The following is a 27444-nucleotide window of genomic DNA, read 5'->3' as shown; positions in this document are numbered from 1 at the left end:
GACCTAAATAAGAACAAGGCACCCGGAATTGATGATATTCCCTCTGAATTACTGACTGCCTTAGGAGAAAGCAGCATGGCAAGGTTATTCCATTTAGTATGTAAGATGTATGAGACAGAAGTCCCATCCGATTTTCGGCAGAATGTTGTTATACCTATTCCCAAGAAAGACAGTGCTGACAGATGTGAAAACTACCGCACCATTAGTTTAGTATCTCATGCCTGCAAAATTTTAACACATATTATTTACAGAAGAATGGAAAAACAAGTTGAAGCTGAGTTGGGAGAAGATCAGTTTGGCTTCAGAAGAAGCAATCCTGAATTTACGTCTGATCTTAGAGGATCGAATCAAGAAGGACAAGACCACGTACATGGCATTCGTAGATCTAGAAAAGGCATTTGATAATGTTGATTGGACCAAGCTATTTACGATTCTGAAGGTGATTGGGATCAGATACCGAGAACGAAGAATTATCTACAATCTGTATCAAATCAGTCTGCAGTTATAATCGAGGGCTTTGAAAAAGAAGCAGCAATCCAGAAAGGAGTGAGGCAAGGTTGCAGTTTGTCCCCCCCTCCTTTTCAATGTTTACATAGAACAGGCAGAAAAGAAAATCAAAGAGGAATTTGGAAAAGGAATCACAATCCAAGGAGAGGAAATCAAAACCTTGAGATTTGCCGATGATATTATTATTTTATCTGAGACTGCAGAAGATCTCGAGAAGCTGCTGAATGGTATGGACGAAGTCTTGGGTAAGGAGTACAAGATGAAAATAAACAAGTCCAAAACAAAAGTAATGGAGTGCAGTCGAACGAAGGCAGGTGATGCAGGAAATATTAGATTAGGAAATTAAGTCTTAAATGAAGTAGATGAATATTGTTACTTGGGGAGTAAAATAACTAACGATGGCATAAGTGAGGAGGACATAAAATGCAGATTAGCACAAGCAAGGAAGAGCTTTCTTAAGAAAAGAAATTTGCTCACTTCAAACATTGATATACGAATTAGAAATATGTTTTTGAAAACTTTTGTGTGGAGTGTGGCATTGTATGGAAGTGAAACATGGACGATAACTAGCTCAGAAAGAAAGAGAATAGAAGCTTTTGAAATGTGGTGTTACAGAAGAATGCTGAAGGTGAGATGGATAGATCGAATCACGAATGAAGAGATACTGAATCGAATTGGTGAGAGGAGATCGATTTGGGTAAATTTGACAAGAAGAAGAGATAGAATGATAGGACACATCTTAAGACACCCAGGACTTGTACAGTTGGTTTAAAAGGAACTGTAGGTGGTAAGAACGGTAGGGGTAGACCAAGGTATGAATATGACAAGCAGATTAGAGCAGATATAGGATGCAGTAGTTATGTAGAAATGAAAAGGTTAGCACAGGATAGGATGGCATGGAGAGTTTCATCAAACCAGTCTATGGACTGATGACTCAAACAACAACAACACAAGAATTGAGCTAAGATTTGTTATGATATTAAAATTTATGTAAGGTAAGGGTGTATTCTGCCCAAAGGCAGGTCCGAATCTCCGCAGTGGTTAAAAAATATGATATTGGGAAGTACAAGCACATGTTAAAATTATTGTAGGCTAATTTAAAATCTTGTCTAAAAAAGTATCTGTATCAATATAAAGTTCCAAAAACGGCGTGTGTCTGAAACTGAAATGGATCCTCTTCATTGTGAAAGTCAGCATATATTTGCTGTGGTAGCTGCTAACGTAGGTCAGAGGGTGAATTTTGTTTATATTATACATTCCAACATTAAAAGATAGGTTAAGAAAGGGCGAATGTTATGATGTATCTTCAGTAAGTTGATTGGTTTAAGATACTCTCTGATATAACCATTGTGAAAGTGTACTGGTTGGAGCTGCTATGAGGAGAGACTATATCAGTATTTGAAGGTTATACTTGATTTTCACATAAAAGTGTAGTCTTCTAGAAGATGTAGGAACTTCGATGAATAGAGTGTCATGAAACTGAAACACACAACGTGGTACTGTATGTATTGAATAGGTTGAATAATAAATGTATACCTTTTGTAAATTAAGTGAGGCAACTAAAAACAAACCAATAAACTGTTTCATTTCGGCCACTGACACAGATTTCAAAGTTTGATAAATTGAATATTTCGTGAATGGACGCAGTGCACTAACCTGCTGTGTGTATATGTTAGTATGCTCACAAATACTCTCATAAAAACTGTCCCTGATAAAAATATTTTAAAAAGACATTAGGTCTTCACTGTTTGGAATCTCTACATTTAGGCCTACATTTCCTACAAACTCAGGTAATGGGGGAGAATAGCCTGGAGAGGTGTCAGATAGAGGAGCACTGTCTGGTATTTCACCTTTATCGTGCACTGTTGTTTCATCCTCATCACTTTCACTGTCTAAATCTGGGATGAGTTCATCTCCAGAATTATCATTGTAAATCATTTCAACAGCTTCTTCAACAGATAACAAGAAGGGCAATTTAGTGGGAGTAGTGCAAAGGGAACAATGATATTTAGTTGCAAGAGCCTAAAATCCCATCAATGTACTTCCAGGAGTACTTCCCAGAGCAGCACTGTGTACCAGCTAGTACTACCAATGAGAGAAGAATGAAGAATTGAAACCGCTCCTTACACCAATAGAAATTAAAGTAATCCTTGGTATTCACTGCATGTTATGTTGCATAAAATGTTCACAGTGTAGTTGGCATGGAGTTCAAGAATTGGTATGGATCCCATAGCCATTTTTCTAATGGTTAAGACCCAGCACTGGCATCTGTGAGGGCTCATTTTCTGCCAAAGTTTGGATTTTAATTCTTTTAATTAAAAATAATCTATTCAGACCAAGTGAAAAGGCTACTCAAAAACAGGAAATAATATTGAAGAATGAATGTTCTGACTTGAATCTATAAAGGGAATAAAAATTAAATCATTTTTGAATGAGCTATGAAATATTTTTCATAAATTTTCTTCACATTCCTTAAAATACTACTTTTAAAATCCCTCGTGGGCCGCCATTTGGAAACCCCTGTTATAGACCAATGGGTCTTGCTACTTTCATCATTTCCACACACAATTCATCCGATCCCGCTGCTTTTTCAAACTGAATTTGACAACAGTTTCCACCTCTTCTATTGTGATTTCACTCTCAGATTCTGTCTCCTCATACTCTACCTCTTATCATTTCATCCACACCCCTTCTCAGTTCAGGAGTTCATCAAAGTAATTCTTCCACCTTTTCGTTATCTCCTCCAGTTGTGTTATCTCTCCTTTTTTCCCCCTTCACTTGCTTTGTGTAGACTATTCTCTTCTTTCTTACAAGTCCATATAGCATCTTTTTACCACTATACACATCCTCCTACAACTTTCGTGTAAATCCTTCCCAGCTTTTGTTCACTTACTACTTTCTTGCACATTCTTTTCATTTCCTGATACTTTCTTCCATTTTATCCGTATTCCATACTTGTCATGTGCTTCCTTTACCTTCTCATTCCACCATGGGATGTGTATCTTTCACTCTTTCAACAATTCTGCCACAAGCTCTCTCTGTACAGCGTACAAATGCCTTTTTGAACATGTCACATTTCAATTGCTCACTGTCCACCTCAACTCTTGGGTATGTGTTGTTTCAATTTATAATGGAATATTTCTTTCACTTCCGTATCTTTTAATTTCCATAATTTTTATTTTCTTCTCTCTCATTTCTTTCATTTTCACTATTTTTGCTTCTTTCATTTTTGCTGCTACTACTACTCTATAGTTATCATCAAAGGCTACTTCTGGCAAGGCTGTTACATCTAACAACTGTCTACGATTTGCTCTTTCCACCAAGAAGTAATTAATTACTGTCTTTGTCCTTCTGTTTTCCCATCCATATCTTGGAATCTTTCTACTATTCTTCCTGGACCATGTAATACCCACACTTAACCCATTTCTCATTAAAAAAAAAAAAAAAAACTCACCAATTCCTCCCTCTCTTATCCTTCTTTCCATGTTGAAATGGTCCAATTACTTCTTTCATTCCTTTTCTGTCATATCCCACCAATGCATGACAGTCACTTGCACATCCTTTATTTGTCGTTACATCCAGTCTGGGGTGCATACACTTGGATGAAAGCCTTTACACCAATCTTTGTCCTTAACTGTACAATATTTATTATTCTAATCACTTATGTAGTCCACCTTATCTTGTTGGTACTAATCACAGGTACTGTAAACCCACAGTGAAGCCATTCTCTGTTGCTACTAATCACCTGTTGTGTACCTAACATAGTGGTACTACTCGCAAGTAAAGGCGACCCATGGTGTTCTCTGCGTGATGGTACTAATCACAAGTAATTTCATGGTTCTAATACAATCATTTCTTGGTCGCCCCTTTTAGTCGCCTCTTACGACAGGCAGGGGATACTGTGAGTGTATTCTTTGTCTGCGTCCCCCACCCACAGGGGATACTAGCTGTATGGTCTACTCTTACCATAGCGGAATAATCAGCCTATTAAGTACCAGTATTGACATATGCAGAAGATCCACGGACAACAACAAAACAACAAGAGAGTAGGAGTTCAGGAGGCTGAGATGAAATTCCTTAGAGGTATCGTAACAGAAAAGATAAAATCAGAAACAAAGAAATTAGAAACAGGATTGGAGGTCCAAAACTACAGGAGAGGATAGAAACAAGTAAGCTGAAATGGTATGGTTACATGATGTGAATGGGAGAAGACAATTTTTAAAAAAAGGTACTGTATTTACAAAGAAACCAACAGGAAAGAGAATACAAAAGGAATACTGGAAGCAGGAAAAAAAAAGTATTTGAGAGAGAGGGAACAATGGACATCCTCCAATCATAACCCGACCCAGGAGAGAACTGGATATGGGAACGGAAGAAGAAGAAGAAGATTTAGGTAAGAGTGCATAGATTTACACCGATCTATCCTCAATCTAAATAAAACAACCATCTCTCACCATGAAATCAGAAAGATGCCTGCCAAACCACTCGTGTCCTTCAAACTGTCTTCATTTTGTTGGGAATTCAGGTAACTACCCACTTCAACTTTACAGCCACCAGAGTGAATCGACACAGTTGAGAACAAAATATCCTTAGCAGGCTTAGCTGATATTACCGTATTTCTCTGAATCCAAGGCGACGTTTTTCTTCGCAGAATTTCACGCGGAAAATCAAGGGTAGTCTTGTGCTTGCAACCTATCAGTAATGAACACCACTGGCAGCTACCACGGTAACCACACTGCTTCCCTTCAACCAGCCCACCTCTCCCCATGCCAACAAAACTCTTTGATCTTCAGCATCCAAGTCTATTATATACACGGCTAGCCATGACAGCCAGTTGTACAGTGCCTCTGTGAAACGTCACTGGTTCTCGGAAAATAGTGAATAACATTCCACTAGCCTCTGCAGAAATGTTTCTGAAATCTGCAGAATGGCATCAAAACATTACTCTCTTGAGCTAACTGCAAGGCCGACCATAATGTACATCTGAGTCCCAGCTGCACAGGAAATGGAATAGCAAGGATGCGACCCTTCGGATTCTTAGAAAGGCCACGGCTACTCAGTGGCAGAATTATGCAACACATCTAATGAACCTGATGCTCAGTAAAAGTAACAGTCTTATAGACAGAAAGAATATTTTCAAGATGGATTGTCGTATTGTAGAGACACGTGAAATAGGCATTGCCATAAAGTTTCGACGATTTCTCGTCGATATTAGGATGCCATGAAGTTAATGGTTATTTAAACACCTGGAAATAAAGAATAATTATGCAGCCACAAGAAAACATGGCATAACTGAAGCCAATGTTCGGCACTGGCGTGAAGACAAAGATTGAAATAATAACATTAAGTTATTTATTAGACCACCTAATCAATACAAAATCGTCTTGGATGATTTACATAAATTTGTTAGCTAATAGTGGTACATGTTTCGCCTTCCCTGAAGGCATAATCAGCCATAGTCTTAACCTTAAATTAAAAATAAGCGTCTAAATAACATGTAGTAATGAAATGAATTTTAAAATCTTGAAAAGATTTGAAGTAAAATAACATTAAACATAACAATGATGGTTTGAAAATACAATGTGATGAGATATATAATAGTGGAAGTATTAACAAAATTAACATTAGAAGGCTGCTAAAATAAGTACAATGGATAAAACAACAGATTGTTATACAACAAGTAGTAAGATTGCATAAAAGTAAAGTTGATAGTCTGGCGGTTATAATTAGACGATTTAAAGATAAAAATTTCATTGTTCCGTATTGAAATTATTGATGTTAAAAATTAAATAACTGGAAAGGAGGTTCAACCTATTCAATACTCAAAAGAAAGAAACGTAGCAATCACATTTCTATTTGAATGGGACCGGTTTCGACCTTAGTCTAGGTCATCATCAGCCATAAAAAACATGTAAAATGTTTAAGAATGTTGTAGGTCAGTTTTTCACTCTGTTAGGCACAAAGACACGACATCACATTATGTTCTGCACAAAGTCACAACATTAACAATCAACTTGCGAAGATCAAAAAGGCTTGAATTCGCAGACGAACAGATCTGTAGAAGAAAGCCGCCAGCTCCCGGTGACTACGCGACACACTCAAGGTCACGCGCTGCGGCCAAACACCAAAGTAGAGTGGGGAACGTTTCGAAGGTCCAGAACCTGTCACGGCTGCGGGAAGCCAAGTACGTATATAAAAATATACGATGCCAATTAGTATAACCGAATGAGCACCCGTACTCCAGCTAAGATCTTGGTAAACAGTTGACTTGAAAAAACAATTGTAGAGAAAAGAAAAAAATGTAGTAAAAAGCGCAATATCGGAAAACAAATGAAAACTTATATGCACAGTGCGCTATTTAAAAAAAAAAAAAAAAAAAAAAAAAAAAAAAATTTTAGGTTATGATTGAAGTAGTCGAAGTTGGCGCAAGACAAAAATTTTTGAAAGAGGAGAATAAATTAAACGAGGAAGAGTGATAGTGAAATAAGAGAAAGAATAAAAGAAATTGAGGTTAGATGGTAACGAGGAAAGATAGGGAAATGAAGGAGGGGTAGTTTAAGGTAAATCGTAAATCTATCTAAAACAACTCTGAGTGATGATGAAAACTCAATCCTTTCGAAGGGCTTCAAACACAATTGGCCCAATCTTAACACTTTCAATGTAGCCACCAATTTAATTATTGAATCTGAAATAGCCATTAACAAAATGCCAACAGATGAACAAGATGAAATCAGATATGAAGTAAAAAGGAAACTTGAAAAAATCTTCATTAACAATAACAAAAACACTTCTCTTATTAATAATAATAATAATAATTTAATTAAAGATAATAAAACCATTTCAGATCTTAAAAAGAAAATCAATGACAATAATCTCATTATCACCAAATCTGATAAAGGCAACACTACTGTCATAATGGATAAAACTGACTACTTAGATAAAACCAAAAACTTTTTCAGTGACCCTTCTTTTTCTATAATAAAAAAAGACCCAACCACAAAAATCCAACGCCTACTCAAACATACTTTAAAAAACGTTTCCTTTCTCCTCACAGATCAAGAAAAAACTAAACTAATAAACATGAACCCTGGACTACCCACTGCCAAAGCCCTCCCTAAAATTCACAAAACTAACATTCCTATCCGTCCAATTATCAATTACAGACCCAGTCCCCTATACAACACTTCTAAATTCATCCAAACATTTTTACTAAAAAATTATCGATTTTTATCCAACAAATCTATCAAAAACACTTCTGATCTAATCAACAAATTAAAAAATTTTGAAATCCAACCAAATTTTTCTCTCCATTCTTTTGACATTGTCAACATGTACCCTAGTATTCCAATTCCAAAATTATTCCCCATTATAAACAACAACCTAAACAAATTCAGTAACCTAAGTAAACTTGAAATTCAAGACTTCATGTCTATTTTAAAATTAGTTCTCAACAATAATTATTTTACCTTTGACAACACCATTTATCAACAAGATGGCTTGGCTATGGGCTCACCTGCTTCTGGCATTCTTGCTGAAATTTACCTCGACTTCTTAGAAAACACAAGAATTAATAATAATAATAATTTCTCCAACATCCTCTTTTGGGCGAGATATGTCGACGACACATTGGTAATATTAAATGAGGAATCAACCAACGCAGCCTCTACACTTCTTCATCTCAACAACTTAGACTCTAACATTAAATTCACCCTCGAATCAGAACACAACCAAACTCTTAATTTTCTAGACCTAACTATTACTAGACATCCTTCTTCTTTATCTTACAAAATTTTCAGAAAACCAACCCAAACAGCAACTACAATAAGACAAGATTCTTCGCACCCCCAAGCTCATAAACGTGCTACTTATAACAGCTTAATTTTTCGTGCCTTCAACACCCCTATGTCCAAAAAAGATTTAAATAATGAATTAAACACCATCCGCAACATTGCTAAATTTAATGGCTTTAACAACTCCTTCATTAACCGCATCATCAACAAATTCAAACACCGTCCAAAAACCACTTTATCTAAAGACACAATAAAACCAACTGCTTTTTCCACCTTCACTTTTACTCAGGATGCTTATAAAATAACTAATATCTTTAAAAAACATAATATGAAAATTTCTTTTAGAACTAACAATAGAAGTCTTGATATCTTACACAACTCTAAATCTCTAAATAAGTCTAATGCCTTTTCTAATTCTGGTGTATACAGATTTAAATGCAACAACTGCAGTTCCTCCAACGTCGGACAAACTGGCCGCAACTTCAATATCAGGTACTCTGAACATGTCAACGCCATTAAATACAACAGATTCTCTGCCATAGGACAGCACATACAAGACTCCAAACATAGTTTCACCAGTATTGACAATGACATAAACATACTTAAAATCATTAACAAAGGCCCCCTCTTAAACATTACTGAAAATTGCTTTATCCACCTTGACCAGTACTTCAACCCTAATTTCAATTTAAACGACATTTCTGAAAAACCCAATATCCTTTTTGACTTCCTAATTCTTCTTCTCAAAAATTCCAAATTCCAAAACCCCAATTCTATTTTCCATGTCTTACATAGTTCCCACCCACATTTTCTACCTCCGATAACCCACCCTCCTAACCCACCTTAAACTACCCCTCCTTCATTTCCCTATCTTTCCTCGTTACCATCTAACCTCAATTTCTTTTATTCTTTCTCTTATTTCACTATCACTCTTCCTCGTTTAATTTATTCTCCTCTTTCAAAAATTTTTGTCTTGCGCCAACTTCGACTACTTCAATCATAACCTAAAATTTTTTTTTTTTTTTTTTAAATAGCGCACTGTGCATATAAGTTTTCATTTGTTTTCCGATATTGCGCTTTTTACTACATTTTTTTCTTTTCTCTACAATTGTTTTTTCAAGTCAACTGTTTACCAAGATCTTAGCTGGAGTACGGGTGCTCATTCGGTTATACTAATTGGCATCGTATATTTTTATATACGTACTTGGCTTCCCGCAGCCGTGACAGGTTCTGGACCTTCGAAACGTTCCCCACTCTACTTTGGTGTTTGGCCGCAGCGCGTGACCTTGAGTGTGTCGCGTAGTCACCGGGAGCTGGCGGCTTTCTTCTACAGATCTGTTCGTCTGCGAATTCAAGCCTTTTTGATCTTCGCAAGTTGATTGTTAATGTTGTGACTTTGTGCAGAACATAATGTGATGTCGTGTCTTTGTGCCTAACAGAGTGAAAAACTGACCTACAACATTCTTAAACATTTTACATGTTTTTTATGGCTGATGATGACCTAGACTAAGGTCGAAACCGGTCCCATTCAAATAGAAATGTGATTGCTACGTTTCTTTCTTTTGAGTATTGAATAGGTTGAACCTCCTTTCCAGTTATTTAATTTTTAATTAGACGATGGCGAAAAATCGTATATAATCAAAGTAAAGAAGAGAGAATAAAAGTCAAAGTTAGTCGAGAGATCCGAAGTTAATCATGATCTTGAAGATAAAAGACGAAAGTCAGATGCATATGGTGAAGTTGTAGAACACGTTGAGGATATGAAGTTGGTGAATAGAAGTTGAAGAACAGTTTCAAACAGGATCACTATGGACCATCTCAAAATTTGAAGTGATGTTCAAATGTTGTAAATTGTGAGTTTGTAGATATTCTAGTTGAAAAAGCATATAAAAGTGGAATCTGTAAAAGGAAGCAAGAAACGTAGAGTTAATTGTGTGAAAAGATATTTGAAAATATTGAAGTAGAATCGTGTGCACTTACCATTTGACGGTGACAAAGATAGCTTGTAACATTATGAGTTAGAAGTATTTGCAACAGTAGACTTCTTGCTACGTGTGTTATAACTGAAGTTTTGTGCTGGAGGGGGATCTGTTTGCGTTGACGTAACTATTGGAGGGGGGCTGCTATTGGTGGGAGGGAAGGAAGAGAGTGTATTACTGCGCGTGTTGTAACGGTGTAAGGCTATTGGAGGGAGCGATGTTACGGTGGGTGTGGCTATGGGTTTATTGGTTGTATTTGAATTAGAGGTACTAGCGGCGGGGGGAAGGGAGGGGGGTATATTAGCTGTAGGGGAGGTGGGAACTCTAACTGATGTGAGGTTGAAGATTTTTAAGAATTTGTTGGTGAGGGAAGTTGATTCTCGTAATAAAATAAGAATCTGTTCATACAAGGGGCTTTTTTTATCAATAGTGTCATTTAGATTCTTATCTTTATTAAAATGTTGGTCGAGGAAAATAAATAAGTTTTCATATTCTGTCATGAGTTTGCTTTTATCGACTCTTTTTAGGATATGGAGGTCTTGTTCTATTGTGGTGAATTTATGCCCGGTGTCCCTCATATGGTTGGCCATTGCGGAGAATTTGTTGTGTCTTTGGGCATTGTAATTCTCGGCGTATCTGGTAGAGAAGCTGCGGCCAGTTTGGCCAACATAAGAAAAATTACATGAAGAGCATTTCAATCTGTATATTCCTGATCCAGAGTAACTATTGTCTGTGATGTTAATAGAGTTGTGATTGAAGAATAAATTACGATTAGTGTTTTTTGTTGTGTAGGCTATTTTTACTTCGTGCTTCATTAATGAATTGGTTATCGGGTAAATGCTATGGTTAGTGAACGTGAATTTAGCGTATTTTGGTTTAATGGGTTTCAATGGAGTTAAATTGGTAGCTAATTTCAGTTTGGTTTTATTGATGATTTTATCAATCATACTCGTGTTAAATCCATTGAATTTAGCTATTTCCTTGATGAATAGTAATTCTTTCTTTAAATTAATAGAGGACACAGGGATCTTTAATGCTCTATATATTAAACTGTGATAAGTGGCTTTTTTATGTGAGTTGGGATGTAAAGAATCATTTTTTATGGTTGTTGGAGAAAAGGTGGGTTTTCTGTATATTTGGAAGTCGAATTTGTTCAATGCTCGTGTGATTTTGATATCTAAGAAGTTCAAAGAGTTATTGAACTCATCTTCTTTAGTGAATTTAATATTATTATCTAAGTTGTTGAGAAATGATAGTATGTTATTGCTGTTGTTGATTTGTTTATCAATGATAGCTATGGTATCATCAACATAGCGATGCCAAAAACAGAGTCCGTTGATGTTATTAATAATCTTACTATGTTCGAGATTATCTAAGTATATATCGGCTAGTATTCCAGATAACGGGTCTCCCATCGCTAGACCTTCTTGTTTGTAAATTTTCTTATTGAAGGTAAAATAGTTGTTGTCTAAAACGAAATTAAGTAATTTTAACCATTCATCAATTTCGATTTTACTCAATGTGCTATGTTTCAAGACAAAGATAGTCTAAAAATGCATACTGTACAAGAATGGCATTCAGTGGCCCACAACAAGGATGCTTTAAAGAAGTTGAACATGAAATTGTGAGGTACATGCACAGAACGCTAGGTTGAAATGGCCATAACACAAAATTCAATACAAATGCGGGCTCACGAAGAGGAATTCCCTGAACTTTCAAAGGCAGTATCAGATACTTCTAACTAAAATGATTAGGGAAGTAGGTAGGATTTATGTGATACTTGTGTCTGTTTATTGCTTTTCTCAAATTAAATTTGAAATTTCTTAAAAATAAAACTATGATTTTACAAAGCATTTTTTAAGCCTGGTTAAATTATTTTGAAGGAAAAGGTGGGGGTTGACTTGCATTCGGAGAAATATGGTAATATAGTCTCTTTTGCAGCCTACTCTGCAATTTCGTTTCTGGCTATCCCCATGAGGCCAGGATGCCAAACGAGGGTGATTATGATCACACAAACTGGCTAGAAGATCATGAGTCTGCTGTATCAGTGGTGTAGCGGGAAACAGGAATCTAAAGACTACAACAAGTTCAAAGACTGTACACACAAGAAAGTGGCCTCACTCATGTGTTACTGCAAACTACAGAGCTTCTCACAATCAGATGATGAGAAGTTTTGTAGTATATATGTTACACATATTGCTATTTGCTTTACATTGCACCGACAGAGATAGGTCTTATGGTGATGAAGGGACAGGAAAGGCTTAGGAATGTGAAGGAAGCGCCATGGCCTTAATTAAGGTACAGCCTCAGCATTTGCCTGGTGTGAAAATGGGAAACCACGGAAAACCATCTTCAGGGCTGCCGAAAGTGGGATTCGAACCCACTATCTCCCAGATGCGAGCTCACAGCTGTGCGCCCCTAACTGCACGGCCAACTCGCCCGGTACTACACATATTACATGATCTTGATGCTGTATGCTGTAAAGGAACAAACACCCAATATTCTCTGCAACCTTAGAGCCATTCATGAATACCAACTACCCACTCAGATACTGGTGAACACATCTCTGTTAATACATCTGATAGACAGAAGCATCTGTATTCACCCTTAGTCCATAATGTAGATGAAACTGTAAATTCAGCTGTGGAACTTGTCACAGAAGAAACTTGCAAGAGGTCAGGACAAGACAATTGACTAATGCCACAGTCAACTCAAAACATAAACTACCTATGTAGATTGTAACGGCCTGTGTGGCTGTCAATTTTTGTGCCCTTGACATAGTTGAACACTAAAGAGATAACGATAACTCAGATTCTGCAGCAATGCACAAATTCTAGCAGCATTCATTAGCAAAATCTTCGGCCATGTATGTTCTAGAGATAGAACTCCCGATTCCGAGAGTAGGCTGACAATCAGGCTACCGGTAATCCAAAAAGCTTCCATCTCCAGCCTAACTCTACTTTGGAGTATACCATTCAAAAGATTTAATACAATCGTCTTGCTAAATTATAAGCCATGCATGCAACATGCAAAAATAAGCAAAAGAGGGTACAAGCCTGTCCAAAAGTATCAATGAAGCTGTTGCAACTACAAAGAAGAAAACCTAATTATTTTATTTATCAGCATTAATTTTAATATGGATACTGTCAAGTAGATGTCTAGAAAACATTTCTAAAATGAAAAACATATAAGACAACTAACAAATTTAAAGGAAGTGAACTATGCTCTAGACAACATGAAAATTTCCCTATTATTTCAAAACTAACAAGGGAAGTGTCTGAAGTGTTACACTCTGATTTTGTTCAAATTGTGCATGTGGGTAGCTGAGCTAAAGCACATCTCAAATTACAAAATATTATCAAGTGACTAGTTTCGACCCTATATGGGTCATCATCAGCCTAACTAAGATACACTTATGGATTTGCCGAAGTCCTAAGTCAGAATTACACTGTAGAAATAAAATTTAAAAGAATGAACTGTGTATGTGATGCGATAATGTACATATAAAATGGTGGATTGGTGAACTGTTATAGATAAAATAATGTTATACTGATGGGTGACAAAAAATTTTTTAAAGGATTTACGTCAATTACAATCAGACTGTAAAAATAGTTATCGTACAACTTTTACAATGATGATTAAAATATGCCCTTGTTAGTGAATACTCTAAAATTGCACTTTAAAAACGTAATATGCCCGTTGAATGCAAAGTCCAGATGCTTCTATTGAGTTCTAAAATTCTGAGTGCATCTTCAAATGGAGAATTGGCGCAGAGGGTGTCTGTCTTGCTTGAGGTCCAATATTTCTGATACAGAAATTAAATGTAGATATAACCATGCGACATTCTTATAATATAATGGATTCTTGCTGTAGTCTGAGGAAAATTCCCAATCCAAGTTGGAACCAATACAACCTGATTATGAAAAAGTTAAAATTAACACAAGATATTTTGAAGGAAGGGAATGGCGAAAAACGAAAAGAGAAAACAACTAGTACTCACCTTGCTTGCAATGCGAACGACCTTACCGGTAGAGTGCAACTAAGGGAATGAGAATGGCATGGAATAGGAGGGGAAGAAGTTGGTGAAGGGAGGAGCAAACCAGTGGAGCAGGTGACGTGCGAAGGGAGGGGTGGGGAAATGGGAAGTGGCTTAAGGCGGGGCTGGCGGGTGGGAAAATGGTGGTGATTGTATCGGCGGAGGACCTTTTATTAACTTAAAGATTTTTTATCTGCTAACTTGTTTTTTCTGAAGTAGATAATGAATAAATCAAATAAAATATTAGACTTTTACGTTATTTCGTTGAGGTTATAGTTAGCGTCCCTTGATAATATTTTGTAATGTATTTATAGACATTGCAATTATTGTACAGTATTGAGTAGGTGGATTAAACTTTGTAAATTACCATGTAATCTTAATTCAATATGGAACTAATAATGAAATTTATAACCTTGAATTATACTTCCACTCAGACATGTAGTATATGGGCAGTTGAATATTATGAATAACATAGGTAATATCATATAGTAAAGTATTCAGCAAATAAAAATTGAAAACACACTGTCTAATGTATAGATTTTGTGCCCTAGTTGCTGGTCAAAAACATGGTGTTTGCAAACATAACCATATGAGCTATGTTACCAAATATATCACACAGTTAATAATTCATTTTCCTAATACACTGAAATTATTCCTTAATAAGATCTTACACTACAACCTCTTGAAATTACTTCATTTACTTCAAAATTGGCCCTTAAAGTGTGCTGACAATAAGAATATACCATATTAGGCAAACTGTATATTCATGTTGTCTGTGATGGTACAATAGTTCGTTTATTCTAAGTAACTGTTACAAAGTGATCTATACAAAGGGTTTTCTTACCTCAGCTGCACTTTGCAATTGTCACATCCTGACACAAGTCACTAACGTCTTGGATATCAATATTTATGAAGCAAAACTGAACAGGATTGGGAAAGTGGGAGGTCTTCTTTCAATATAGACAGCTCCTTACTAATGATGTTAACATGTGTTAACATGGCAAAGATAGTTGGTTACATGCCACTCCTTGGATCCTCAAAATATTATTACGTAAATGAAAGCTGACGATCTTATCTAACAAGATCAAATCATTAAAGGTTCACACAAAGTTTTTCCAATTATGAAACTCCACATCCAAGGATTGAGTCATGCTCATGGTACCATTTGGAATAGTTTTTATAATTACTGTCTTTCCTTGGGGTGTACCCCTAATATTGTCTTTTCATTCTGTCCTTCCTGTCCATGTAACAACAAGCCAACCACTGAAATCTGGAACATGTTGAAAATATACTTTATAGCCAATCATCCAACAAATACATAGTATGTTATAAGGATTTTTGAAGGAAGTATGTACAAATTGTCCTCTGTAAACAAGCAGCAATAGATTTCAGGCCCAAATACACCATTTTGTTCTTGTAAAACAAAACTGGAAGCACCTCACCATTTGTTGATATTATGAGGTGCACGCTGCAGCTATGAGCCAATGCATTCACGTACTGGGCTTCAGCCACAACGTGTCTTTCACCTTTCTTGTCCAGAATACATCCAGAATGAAACTCTAGATCAAAACCAATCTGTTTGGATTAACAACGCTCTGTACGACTGTTATCATTTCAGCAACATTTGTAACAAAAGTGTGGCACTTTACAAGAGATTGATGTGATCCCCAGGGTACTGTTGAGATACAAATGTTGTCACTTTCCGTAACACAATTAGAAGCGACTTTTTGTGTGTGTCAAGCAACAGCTTGGATGCGTAAAATGAGTGAGCACTCATGCGGTGTGCTGCAAAGAAAGTCCATTTAAATATGCTGTGATCATGAACTGTGTCTCATTAGCAACTTCAACTTGTCTTTCTTCATTCCTCCCTCTTCCACTTGTTGTTTCCATCTGCACAGCTGTTCATGATCCTTCATCTTTCTAAACTTCTATCGCACATACTCAAAAGACCTTCTTTTACCATGTTTATTTTGCCAAAATTCTATTATGAGTATCAAGGAAGGCTAAAATGTCTTCACTTTCAACGTCAAAATGTTTGTTGTTGATATGATTCAAAATTAGACCCGTAACAAGCAGATTAAAGATACGATTATACCACGCCCCAATTACTGAATTCCGATGGGTCATTTCTGTAACTGTCCTGAATATACAACTTACATAATATATACTGTAAGTGTAAATGCTCTTCTTCCAATCAAATCCAGCTGTACAAGTGTGACTCATTGCTCTCAAACTTGAACCTTGGTTGCTCGCTACTACTGTACACGATGAATCTCTGCACATATTTTCACAACTTTCAACATTAAATATTAATATTAATCTGGGCACATATCATTTTCATATTTGGAAGGTACACTAGCTCAGCTACCTGTTTGCTTATTTTGAATGGAATTGGAGTGTAACACCTTGAAGACTTCCGTTGTAAGTATATAAGACCCAGAGTATTTTTACATAAAAATATTTCCATAAGCACTTCAATACAGTATTCAACTGAGGAATTTATATGTGGACTGTAATGGTGATGTTACTTCCAACTAGCAGAAAATTTAAAAAATTTAAAATGTTACATTACAGAAGAAAATATATTTATTAAAAAGAAATCTGTAAATAAGTAATGAAATGCTTCTACTTGCAAAGAACACCAGTAATACACATGTGCTTTCAGCAAGCCCTTGGTTAACACATAATTTTCAGAAGATTTTACATCACATTGGCAGAATTTGCCTTAGTGCTGGCATTCAGACCAGAAACAAGCACCATAAACAGATGCAGCTTTCCTCCTTGCTTCTTTGTCAACTCTGCCTCCAGCCAGATAAACTGAACATTGATGGAATAATTCTACTTTCAAGTAGGTAATCCAACACAAAACTGTGGATGAAAGCTCATTGTAGCACCTCACTGCTTTCAATTTAGAAGTCATACAAGCACCAATTAAACTATCATACACTCACATGAAAAATGTCCACAGCTGGCATAACACATGATAATGACTTTATGGAGTAAAATGAGAGAACTTTCAGTCAAGATATTGTACAAATTATTATGAAGGAGTACTCACATTGACAAAGAAGGGAATGATGAGCATGACTATTGCTTGTTCTACTTTGGCATTAGTGATAGGTGAAAGAATGAAGTGTCTCACAGCTTCCCAAAAGTCAAACTGAATGAGTAATGTAATGCAGATCTTCACTATCACCATGAGAATCACATACAGGCAGCACTGGGCCAACCAGGCATTCATTGAAGGAGGCTTACCTGAAAAATATTACACCAATCTGTTGAAAGAAAATAATAATAATAATAATAATAATAATAATAATAATAATAATAATAATAATAATCTTCTTTTTCCACTTTTCCCACACTTGTGGGGTTGTGAGTGTGAACGGTGCCGCGCATGTGTATTTGGCCCTGTTTTACGGCCGGATGCCCTTCCTGATGCAACCCTGTATGGAGGGATGTAATCACTATTGTGCGTTTCTCTGGTGGTTGGTAGTGTAGTATGTGTCTGAATATGAAGAGGAAAGTGTTGGGACAAACACCCAGTCCCCGAGCCAGAAGAATTAATCAGACACGATTAAGATCCCCAAACCGGTCGGGAATAGAACCCGAGACCCTCTGAACTGAAGGCCTCAATGCTGATCATTCAACCAAGGAGTTGGACAATAATAATAATTGATGGTTATGAATTTCATGTTTTTGGTCCGTATTGAACTGAGAATAATATATAAGTAATAATAATAATAACGTAAATGTTTCCACCTTGTCAATACTACAATATATTCACAAAATTACAAAATTATACGGTACTAGTTTCGACCCATCTAGGGGTCATCATCAGCCGTATTGGAGCAAAGATCATTTGTGGTGAAATCCTAAGACAATGTTATTTTAAAGAATAACAAGTGAAATGAGATGTTATGGTAATAGTTAATAATACAAGGAATATACATACTAAGAGGTTTTTAACAAAGAATAAAGTATAAATGGGGTGTTGTAAAAATTATAATCATGGAAATCAGTAAGTTCTTGTATTGAAATGAAATATGGCTTAGGAAGAGGGCTTAAGGTGGGGCTGAAGGGTGCGGGAGAAAGTGTAATTGTCTTGGAAAAGTACCTTTGATTAAATTTAGGATTGAGTTTAGGTTGGCTGCATTATTGTTTCTGAGGAAAGTGATAAATAGATCGAAGAGTATGTTGGGTTTCTCTGAGATTTCATTGAGATTGTGACTGGCATTAAAGTATTGGTCTAGGTGTATGTAGTAATTTTCCATTATGTTCAGTAAAGGGCCCTTGTTTGCTAATACGAGGATGTCCATGTCTTGTTCAATACTGGTGAAATTATGGTTATAATCTTGCATGTGTTGGCCGATGGCTGAAAACTTGTTGTATTTTATTGCGTTAGTGTGCTCGTGGTATCTGATAATGAAGTTTCTCCCGGTTTGCCCGATGTAGGTTTTTTTACAGGTGGTACATTTGATCCTATAAACTCCTGATTTTAAAAAACTGCTGGTCTTGTTGATGTGTGAAGTATTGTATAAAACATTCATGTTCTTATTGTTGGTTTTGAAGGCTATTTTAACGCCTTGTTTCTTAAAGATGTTGGTTAACTTGTAGATATCATTGTTGAACGTGAAGGTGGAAAATGTTGGAGGTTTGGTTATTTCTTTTTTGAGGGTAGTTTTTGGGCGATGTTTGTGTTTATTGATTATCCTTTCTATAAAATGATTGCTGAAGCCGTTGAATTTTGCGATTCCGCGGATTGTGTTGAGTTCGTTTTTTAGATCTTTATTGGACATAGGTATGCTGAAGGCTCGGTGAACTAGGCTGTTGTATGTGGCTCGTTTGTGGGACTGGGGGTGCACTGAATCTTGGCGAATGGTGGAGGCTGTTTGAGTGGGTTTTCTGAAAATTTTATAACTGAAAGAATCTGAGTTTCTAGTGATGGTTAAATCTAGAAAGTTGATTTTTTGATTTGATTCGGATTCTAGTGTGAATTTGATATGAGGATCAATATTGTTGAGTCTTAAGAGGGTGGTGGGTGCGTTAATTGATTTCTCATTCATGATTACAAAGACATCGTCGACATATCTGGCCCAAAAGAGAATGTTTTCGAATTCGTTGTCAATTTTGGTGTATTCGAGGAAGTCCAGGTATATTTCTGCTAAGATACCTGAGGCCGGTGACCCCATTGCCAAACCATTTTGTTGATATATGACATTGTCAAAAGTGAAGAAGTTATTGTCGATGATAAGTTTTAATATTGTGATAAAGTCTTGTATCTCTAGTTTGCTTAAGTGGCTATTTTTGTTTAAATTGTTTATAATTATCGGAATTAATTTTGATACTTGTATGCTTGGGTACATGTTTACAATATCGAAAGAGTGGATGGAGTGATCCGGTTGCAAATTGAACTTGTTAAGTTTTTCTACTAGCTCAGATGTGTTTTTAATAAACTTTTTGGATAAGAATTGATAATTTTTTCTTAAGAAACATTGGATGAATTGTGATATTCTGTATAAGGGGCTCGGTCTATAGTTGATAATTGGCCGGATGGGAATTCCGGTTTTGTGAATTTTGGGAAGAGCTTTAGCAGTGGGGAGTCCTGGGTTCATATGTATGAGTTTGGATTTTTCCTGTTCGGTAAATAAAAATGAAGTGTTTTTAAGAGTTTGTTTAAGTAGTTTTTGAATTTTTTGGGTGGGGTCTTTTTTGATTATGGAAAATGAGCTGTCTGTGAAAAAGTTTTTTGTTTTTTCAATATATACTTTTTTATCCATGATAACTGTTGCATTGCCTTTGTCAGCTTTGGTTACGATGAGTTCGTTGTCTTTAATTTTCTTCTTGAGGGCGTATATGCGCTTTTGTTCAGCAATTTTTTCTTTATTATTGAGGTTATTTGCGGGGTTGATTAAATTGTGGAGGATATCAGTCAGTTTCCTTTTAACATCGGTTCTAACCTCATTTTGCGTGTCTTCCGGCATTTTGCTGATGGCTAGCTCTGATTCTGTGATCATAGTAGCGGCTATGTTGAGGTTGTTCAAGTTTGGCCAGTTGTGTTTCGGTCCTTTGGATAAAGTTAAGTGTTCACTTTCACTTAAGGGCGTGTTAGATAGATTTACAACAGCTGGATGAATAATAATAATAATAATAATAATAATAATAATAATAATAATAATAATAATAATAATAATAATAATAATAATAATAATCAGACAATATACTGATGAAGCCTAATGCCAAGTTTCTATTGATCTCTTCAAAGTTGTACAGTTGGAGTAGAAACGTACACTATCAGAGCTATGAAATGGTTTAATAAACCCACTCTTGTTACATGATCCAGGTATAAACCAGAAATCTGATCAGTCCATCAACAGCTAACAACAAGTGATTTTAGAAGAATTGTTAAAATGTGAATGTTAATTGAGTTTAAAATGTTTAATAATAGATGTTACACCTACCACCATGAATAGAAATAATGCAGTGAAGTCAGTGGAATCAACTGAACCACATAACATCAAATATTAAGACACCAAAGTTAAAATCTGGACGTTAATTGAGTTAATGGGAAGTAAAATACATGTTATTAACCTTATGAGGGAAGTACAAAGGTCTCTGCCCCTCAAAGTCCATTAAGATCACAATACCTTACCCTTTGATAAGATACCAGCATTAAAGTCTGGCTGATGGCAAGTGTTGCCCAAAGAATGCTGATTTTATACATACCACTATTAAAAAGAGGGTTTATTAATCAGACATGTAATGTTCGTTTCCATATATTTCATATGAAAAATAGGTTTTATTTTTACGATTTGCTTTACGTCGCACCGGCACGGATAGGTCTTATGGCAACAATAGGATAGGAAAAGCCTAGGTGTGGGAAGGAAGTGGCCGTGGCCTTAATCAAGGTACAGCCCCAGCATCTGCCTGGTGTGAAAATGGGAAACCATGGAAAACCGTCTTCAGGGCTGCTGACAGTGGGGTTCGAACCCACTATCTCCCGGATGCAAGCTCACAGCTCCGCGCCCCTAACCGCACAGCCAACTCACCTGGTAAAATAGGTTTTAACAAGCAACTAAAATGGAACCTATAAAACTAATTAGAAAATTGAATATTTGTTAAATACAGTAAACATCCTTATAAACAATATATGGTATATAACCTTAAACAAAATATTTAAAAATGAGGAAAACTTTATCATACATCTTACTAGTACATGAACAGTTATTGTATGTAGGGTAGCAAATTAAATATATTTTCAGTCAAGACTGAGTAATTGCTTACTTTGTAGCTGTTCCATGTAAATGGCTTGGGGCATCATGATCAACAGCAGTGTGAACTTTGTGTGTTAAGTATGCCCAACAATTTATTTAACTGAAGTGTGAGTAAACCACTATTAAAGATAGACAGATGAAGCACATCCCATCGCTCAGAACCGGAGATGAGAAGTGTTACCGAAGTTTGAACGGAAAAGGACAATAAGTCATTGTCTTCATTTGGTTTTGTAAAATCTGTTAATTTTGTTTTGCCTTGAAAAATTGACAGAGTGTAATATTTAAAATTATAGTTTTAGATGAGGACTAAAAGAAGAACAATTATTTTAGAATTTTTTGTGGTGTGTAAAATTATTATCATCATTATCAGGGAAAATTTTCTTATTACAAGTACGTAGATTTTTAGGCAACGTGTACTGCCACGTGCCATTTCGGGCAAGGAAATTTCTATATGTGGCAATCGAACTCTCTAGAACTTACTGGACCAAAAACGAAGTATAATTAACTGTATAATATTCTGATTAATGAAACTGTGAAGAAATTCTGTATGTTGTATTGTGTAATCGCGTGTTTTAATGCTTGAAGGACAAACTTTCAAGGCAGCTTGTACTGCCACGTGTAAAGTTATAGAAAGGAAATTTGTATGTGTTGTAATCGAAACATCTCGAACTTCCACTGCGGAAATCTTGTGAATTGTAATTGGATTAAATAAGAACTATTTTAATTGGTAGGAATAAAGAGGTTTCTATTGGTGAATGTGGGTGTCATAGAGAGATTTCCGCGTGCTAATTGGTCCCTGGGATTGCCTTATTTGCAGTGTCTTGTGCCTCCGTGTGTGTGCATCTTTGAATACTGATCACCTTAGCGGCTGGGCGTGCTTTGCGTCCGTCCCGTCTCGGGACTCCAGCCTCCTGGGGTTTGCTGGCCTCTCACAGCCAGTGCTATATTCTTGTTTGATTTAATTTAAATTTATTCTTGTGTTTCGACCTGATCTTATTTAAAGTAACCTTCTGTGGTAATGTTAACTTTGTTTTGCGTGTGGGAGTTTACTCTAGACATCTGTATTGACTAAATTTGAGTATCAGTATGACTTAGTTGTTCACCTAGTCTGCAATATGTTATTTTCGGAGGCAACTCTCTTGTCAGGCTCAGGATTTTGTAATTAAATGTAAATGTAACTTTCTTTCTTGAATAGCGATATTGTACATCACATGAAAATTTTTATTTCTTTTGAGGTTGTCTCCAGTCATTCTGTGTTAATTCTTTATTAAGGTTTTAATCTCCTACTATTCGAGGAGCCAGATAATTCTGTTGTTCTGTTTTCTTTTAAACTCTATTTAAAAGCCTTGTGACATCAGTGTTTCTTAATTGTCAGCTATTATGCCATTTGTTTGTTTTGTTTAATTTGATTTTGTATCGTATTCCATCTTGTTAATCAGTAAAATAATTAGTCGAGGGTGATTATCGAGAACCTTTTCTTCCCCATAACGTCTTACTTTCCCACGGACTTCATTAGGGTTTCGCGCCACTTCCACATCCTTCCGTAGTTGTTGTTGAACTACCTGTAAGTTAGGTTTACCTTGTGTATGGCTTGATTTTCATATATTTCTATAAGTTTACCATCTCATTCTCATTATGTTATGAACCATTTTTTGTTACCTGCTGTCACAAGAAGAGAACCATACTTACCTTTTCCAAGCAGAAACAACGACAGGTCCATCTTGGAAAGCCATGATCTTTCTACACATCATATTGAACAAGTAACGTAGTTCTTTCAATATTCAGCAGTTAACCGGCAGAGGGATATAAAAACAAATGAGCAAACTTGTAGTTTAATGCAGCTGTTGATATTGTGATCATAGCCATGGGACCTCCAGTTTTATGTGGAATCCAAACCACATGGGACATGATTTTTTCATTTCAAAAATCACACATGCATTGGTTGGGATTCAAACCATGGCCATCTTGGTGAGAAACCAGTGACTATCATGCCCCTCAAATGGTATACATTATTCCCAAGGCAATTTTGTTTCCAACACCAACCAGGTATAAGGTAACTCACACTCTAATTTACACATTATGTATACAAATAGTACTGACAGTGCAAATGAGCACTGACAGGTCATTTTAGTCAACAGTTTCAAAGTCAGCACATCTCCCACTAGCTGGATGATGATTATTATTATTATTATTATTATTATTATTATTATTATTATTATTATTATTATTATTATTATTATTAACAATAATCAATAAATAAGTAAATGTCATCATATGTATTTACGTAAAGGACTATGGTATGATAAGAATTGGAAAAAAAGTGGTGCTCATTTTCCCCCCAATGGCACAGCTGTCTTAAAACTATCTCACTATTCTGCTGCAACATTGTGTATCAAATGCCAGTCATTTTGGACATAATACAAAAAGGAGAAGAGGAGGAGAAAGAAATGAATGTATGATCGTGTGTTAGAGTCAATTTTTTGAAGAGTTAGGCACACAAAGCATAAATTCTCATGTTCCATTTCTCTTGTCATCTTGCATACAATTTATTCTTCTACATGGGCAAAGATATGCCTGCAAATGACTTTCTTCAGAGGATCAAACAAGTTGTTAGGGTTAGCTGTGGATACTACTACTACTACTACTACTACTACTACTACTACTACTACTACTACAGTTGAGATTAAAACAATCACAGGAACCCTCATTCTCTGAACTCTAGTACTCCAATAATAGCCATAACAAAACTTAATTCATTTTAAGAACAAAAATAAAAATAACTCTTACCATATTCACCAAAATTTATTGCTTCCCATCTCTTCACTCGGGCTAGGTACTGTGACAATCTTATACCTATGTAAATTATAAACAGTCCAACAGATGAATCCAACAAAAAATTAATGATATACCTGAAACAATAACAGAAAATTACTATTAATCTTAACTATTATTTAGTTTTGTATAACATTATTTTAAATATTGTAACTTATTATTCATCTTTCAGCCAAGAGATAATAGTATATGACCGGTTCAGTTTACAGTACGGGTCAGATAACTTAGTTTTCAATTGAAGTATACTGAAAATACAGTCTTGCTGGAATAAAAATATTTTTATCAAGTAGTGATGCTATCTCTGGACAATCGCTAAATGCATGGGTTGACCGTGTTATGACCATATTCACTAAGGGTATTATAACAACAACAACAACAACAATAATAATAATAATAATAATAATAATAATAATAATAATAATAATAATAATAATAACAACAACAACAACAGACAGCCAGCTTTTCCAGGTTGTAATTCAGTGTGTTAATTAGTGACTTGTATTCAAAATTCTAGCCAGCCCTGTGGTGTAGGGGTAGCATGCCTACCTCTTAGCCAGAGGCCCCAGGTTCTATTTTTGGCTGGTCAGGGCTTTTTACCTGGATATGAGGGCTGGTTCGAGATCCACTCAGCCTATGTTATTACAATTGAGGGCAACAGTAAGATGGTGACCTTGGTCTAGAAAGCCAAGAATAACGGCCGAGAGTATTTATCGTGCTGACCACACGTCACCTCATGACCTTCAGGCTGAGCAACAGTCACTTGGTAGGTAAAAGGCCCTTTGGGGCTGGTAGCGCCGGGGGCAGTCAAAATTTTCTGTTCATGAGAGAAAATACTAAGTAGTGAAACTTGAAGTTTTAGTTGTTTCTATGAATACAAACATCTACATGTGATTACAGAAGTATCTATAGTCCACCTTAAATGGGAAGCTGTTTTAAGTTACAGTCATTTTTATGAGTAAAAATATTTTAGTCAGGCGTAAGTGACATACAACCCAGCAAAATTTTCTGCAGAACATTGTGCACTGAATGGCAGGGATAATGCAACATAGAAACCACTTGGTTGCACAATCCTGAGTAGTCTTGAGGCCAAAACGCTTCCCATCTGACACTAATTATAGAGGTCAATACAATATTCAATCAGTAGTGAGAATACGTTGGCAACGTCATCGTCATTTTAGTGTTCCAGCTTCCCGGGTACTGCTGGCGAGCCTCTTCCATTCTGTCTTAATGAGATCCGTTCTGTTGTTAATGACGTCCTCCAGTGTTCTTCCCCCCGATCTGCAATCTTTACGATGTCCATCCAATGGGTTCTTGGTCTTCCCACCACCTGTTTCCCTGCCACATGTCTCTCCAAGTTAACATATGCTGTCCTTGTTGACTCCATCCTCATTACATACCCAAACCATCTCATGCTGATCCGATCTAACAATGATGTCTCAATCCCAGCTTCCTTCCTAACCACATCATTCCTTAACTTGTCCAGGTTGGATTTTTGAATTGTGGACCTAAGGAACTTCATCTCGGATGCCTGCAACCTTGATGAGTCTTTCTTAGTGATGGTGCAGGTTTCAATACCATAGGTTAAGACTGGTATGAAGTACTGACTGAACATCACCAGCTTTGATTTTGTTGGTACTTTGGGATCCCAGAGGAGTGTTCGTACTTGCTGGTAAAAGTGAGAGCTCTTCTGCACTCTATCTGCCACCTCCTTAGTGGCTAGTGTACCTCGAGATATTATACTGCTGAGGTATGTAAAGCTTTCCACATTTTCTAGCGGATGGTTTCCTAGCATGATGTTTGCTGGTCGTTCCTGTCTGTTTACTGCCATCACTACTGTTTCGAGTTCGCTTATCTTGAGATTGAAATCCTGGAACTTAACCTTTCAACGTTGGCAACATAATTGGACTAAACCTGATCTTTGCTGATCACAAAAATATTAATATCTTTGTTTAGCAATAAAATTTACTTATCACATGGCATAGTGTAGGGTCTTTATTATAAAAGCTGAGTAAGGTAGGCGTAATGGTAGTCACACAATGACGTCACCATGTGCATGTGGAAGTCGAGATATGTGAGCAGGATGATGAAATCACATATTTTGGTGGTGGTTGGTAGTATGATGTGTTGTGTGAAGATGAAGAGATGTGTACTAAGACAATCACAAATGCCCAGTCACCGAGCCAGAGGAATTAACTATATACAGTTAAAATCCCTTGTCCAGCCAGGAATTGAACACGGGGCCCTCTGAACCGAAGGTCACTACAGTATGTTGAGCCAGACGACATCCTCCACATATAACAGCTGTATTTCCATTCCATATTTGTTTGTTTACCCCTTAGTCCTGTTTCTTGATATAGATTTGAGGATGAGGCGAGATTAATTTATATGGTATGTTTTTATGGTCAAATACACTTTCTGACGCCAACCTCTCTTGAGGAGCTAATGAAAATGGAATGAATGACTGTGAAAGAAATTGGGTAAGGAGGTGGAAGGAATCAGCTATGACCTCTACTGTAAATTAGAACCCTCCCGGCATTTGCTGAAAGTGAAAATGGGAAACCAAAGATAAATATTCTCAAGACAATCAACAGTAGAATTCAAACCCATGTGTGTCTCGTGAATGCAGAGCTTGGTTCCATAGGTGTAGTGCGTTAACATGCACACCACTCTGCTCGGTGTTGTATTTCCATTTATATTGCATAAATATAGCATAATAACACCTGTACTGTAGGTGTGCTGGGACCTTTTGCCCATACTGTATGTATGTATACGAAAATCATTATTTTAACAGTCAAAAATAAGAGGGTACAAATTTTTAAAACATCCGTTGATAACAACACAGGTATGTCAGCAATTTCGACTGTAGTTGCAGTTGCTGTCTGTCTCCCCTGACTACTGATTTGGTTAAGCATGTGCTTTTGCTCACAAATTCATTTTCGAGCAACAAGAGGAACAGGCTAGACACTGGTGTGGTTAAAGCAAGTGTAATACTTAAATCTCATTTTTCAATCTTACCATACGTGCAA

At 36.3% G+C, this 27444-nt stretch overlaps 1 protein-coding gene across 2 annotated transcripts in view; it reads right to left on the bottom strand.

Annotated features, from left to right (window-relative positions):
* The window catches only part of LOC136873824 (store-operated calcium entry regulator STIMATE), a 102924-nt gene that overhangs the window by 41424 nt on the left and 34056 nt on the right, over positions 1 to 27444 (bottom strand). The window contains exons 3-4 of one of the 2 annotated variants that reach the window (XM_067147083.2): positions 24374 to 24495; positions 17371 to 17567 (exon numbers count right to left, since the gene is read on the bottom strand). In XM_067147083.2, coding sequence (XP_067003184.1) covers positions 17371 to 17567; positions 24374 to 24495 — 319 coding nt within the window. The remainder of the gene's footprint in view (positions 1 to 17370; positions 17568 to 24373; positions 24496 to 27444) is intronic. The other variant, XM_067147084.2, reaches the window with a different exon arrangement.

Source organism: Anabrus simplex, chromosome 5, assembly GCF_040414725.1.
Source record: "Anabrus simplex isolate iqAnaSimp1 chromosome 5, ASM4041472v1, whole genome shotgun sequence".
Classification (NCBI taxonomy): Eukaryota; Metazoa; Arthropoda; class Insecta; order Orthoptera; family Tettigoniidae; genus Anabrus; species Anabrus simplex.
Note: the sequence above shows the minus strand (reverse complement) of the source record. Positions and strands in the feature narration are given on the sequence as shown.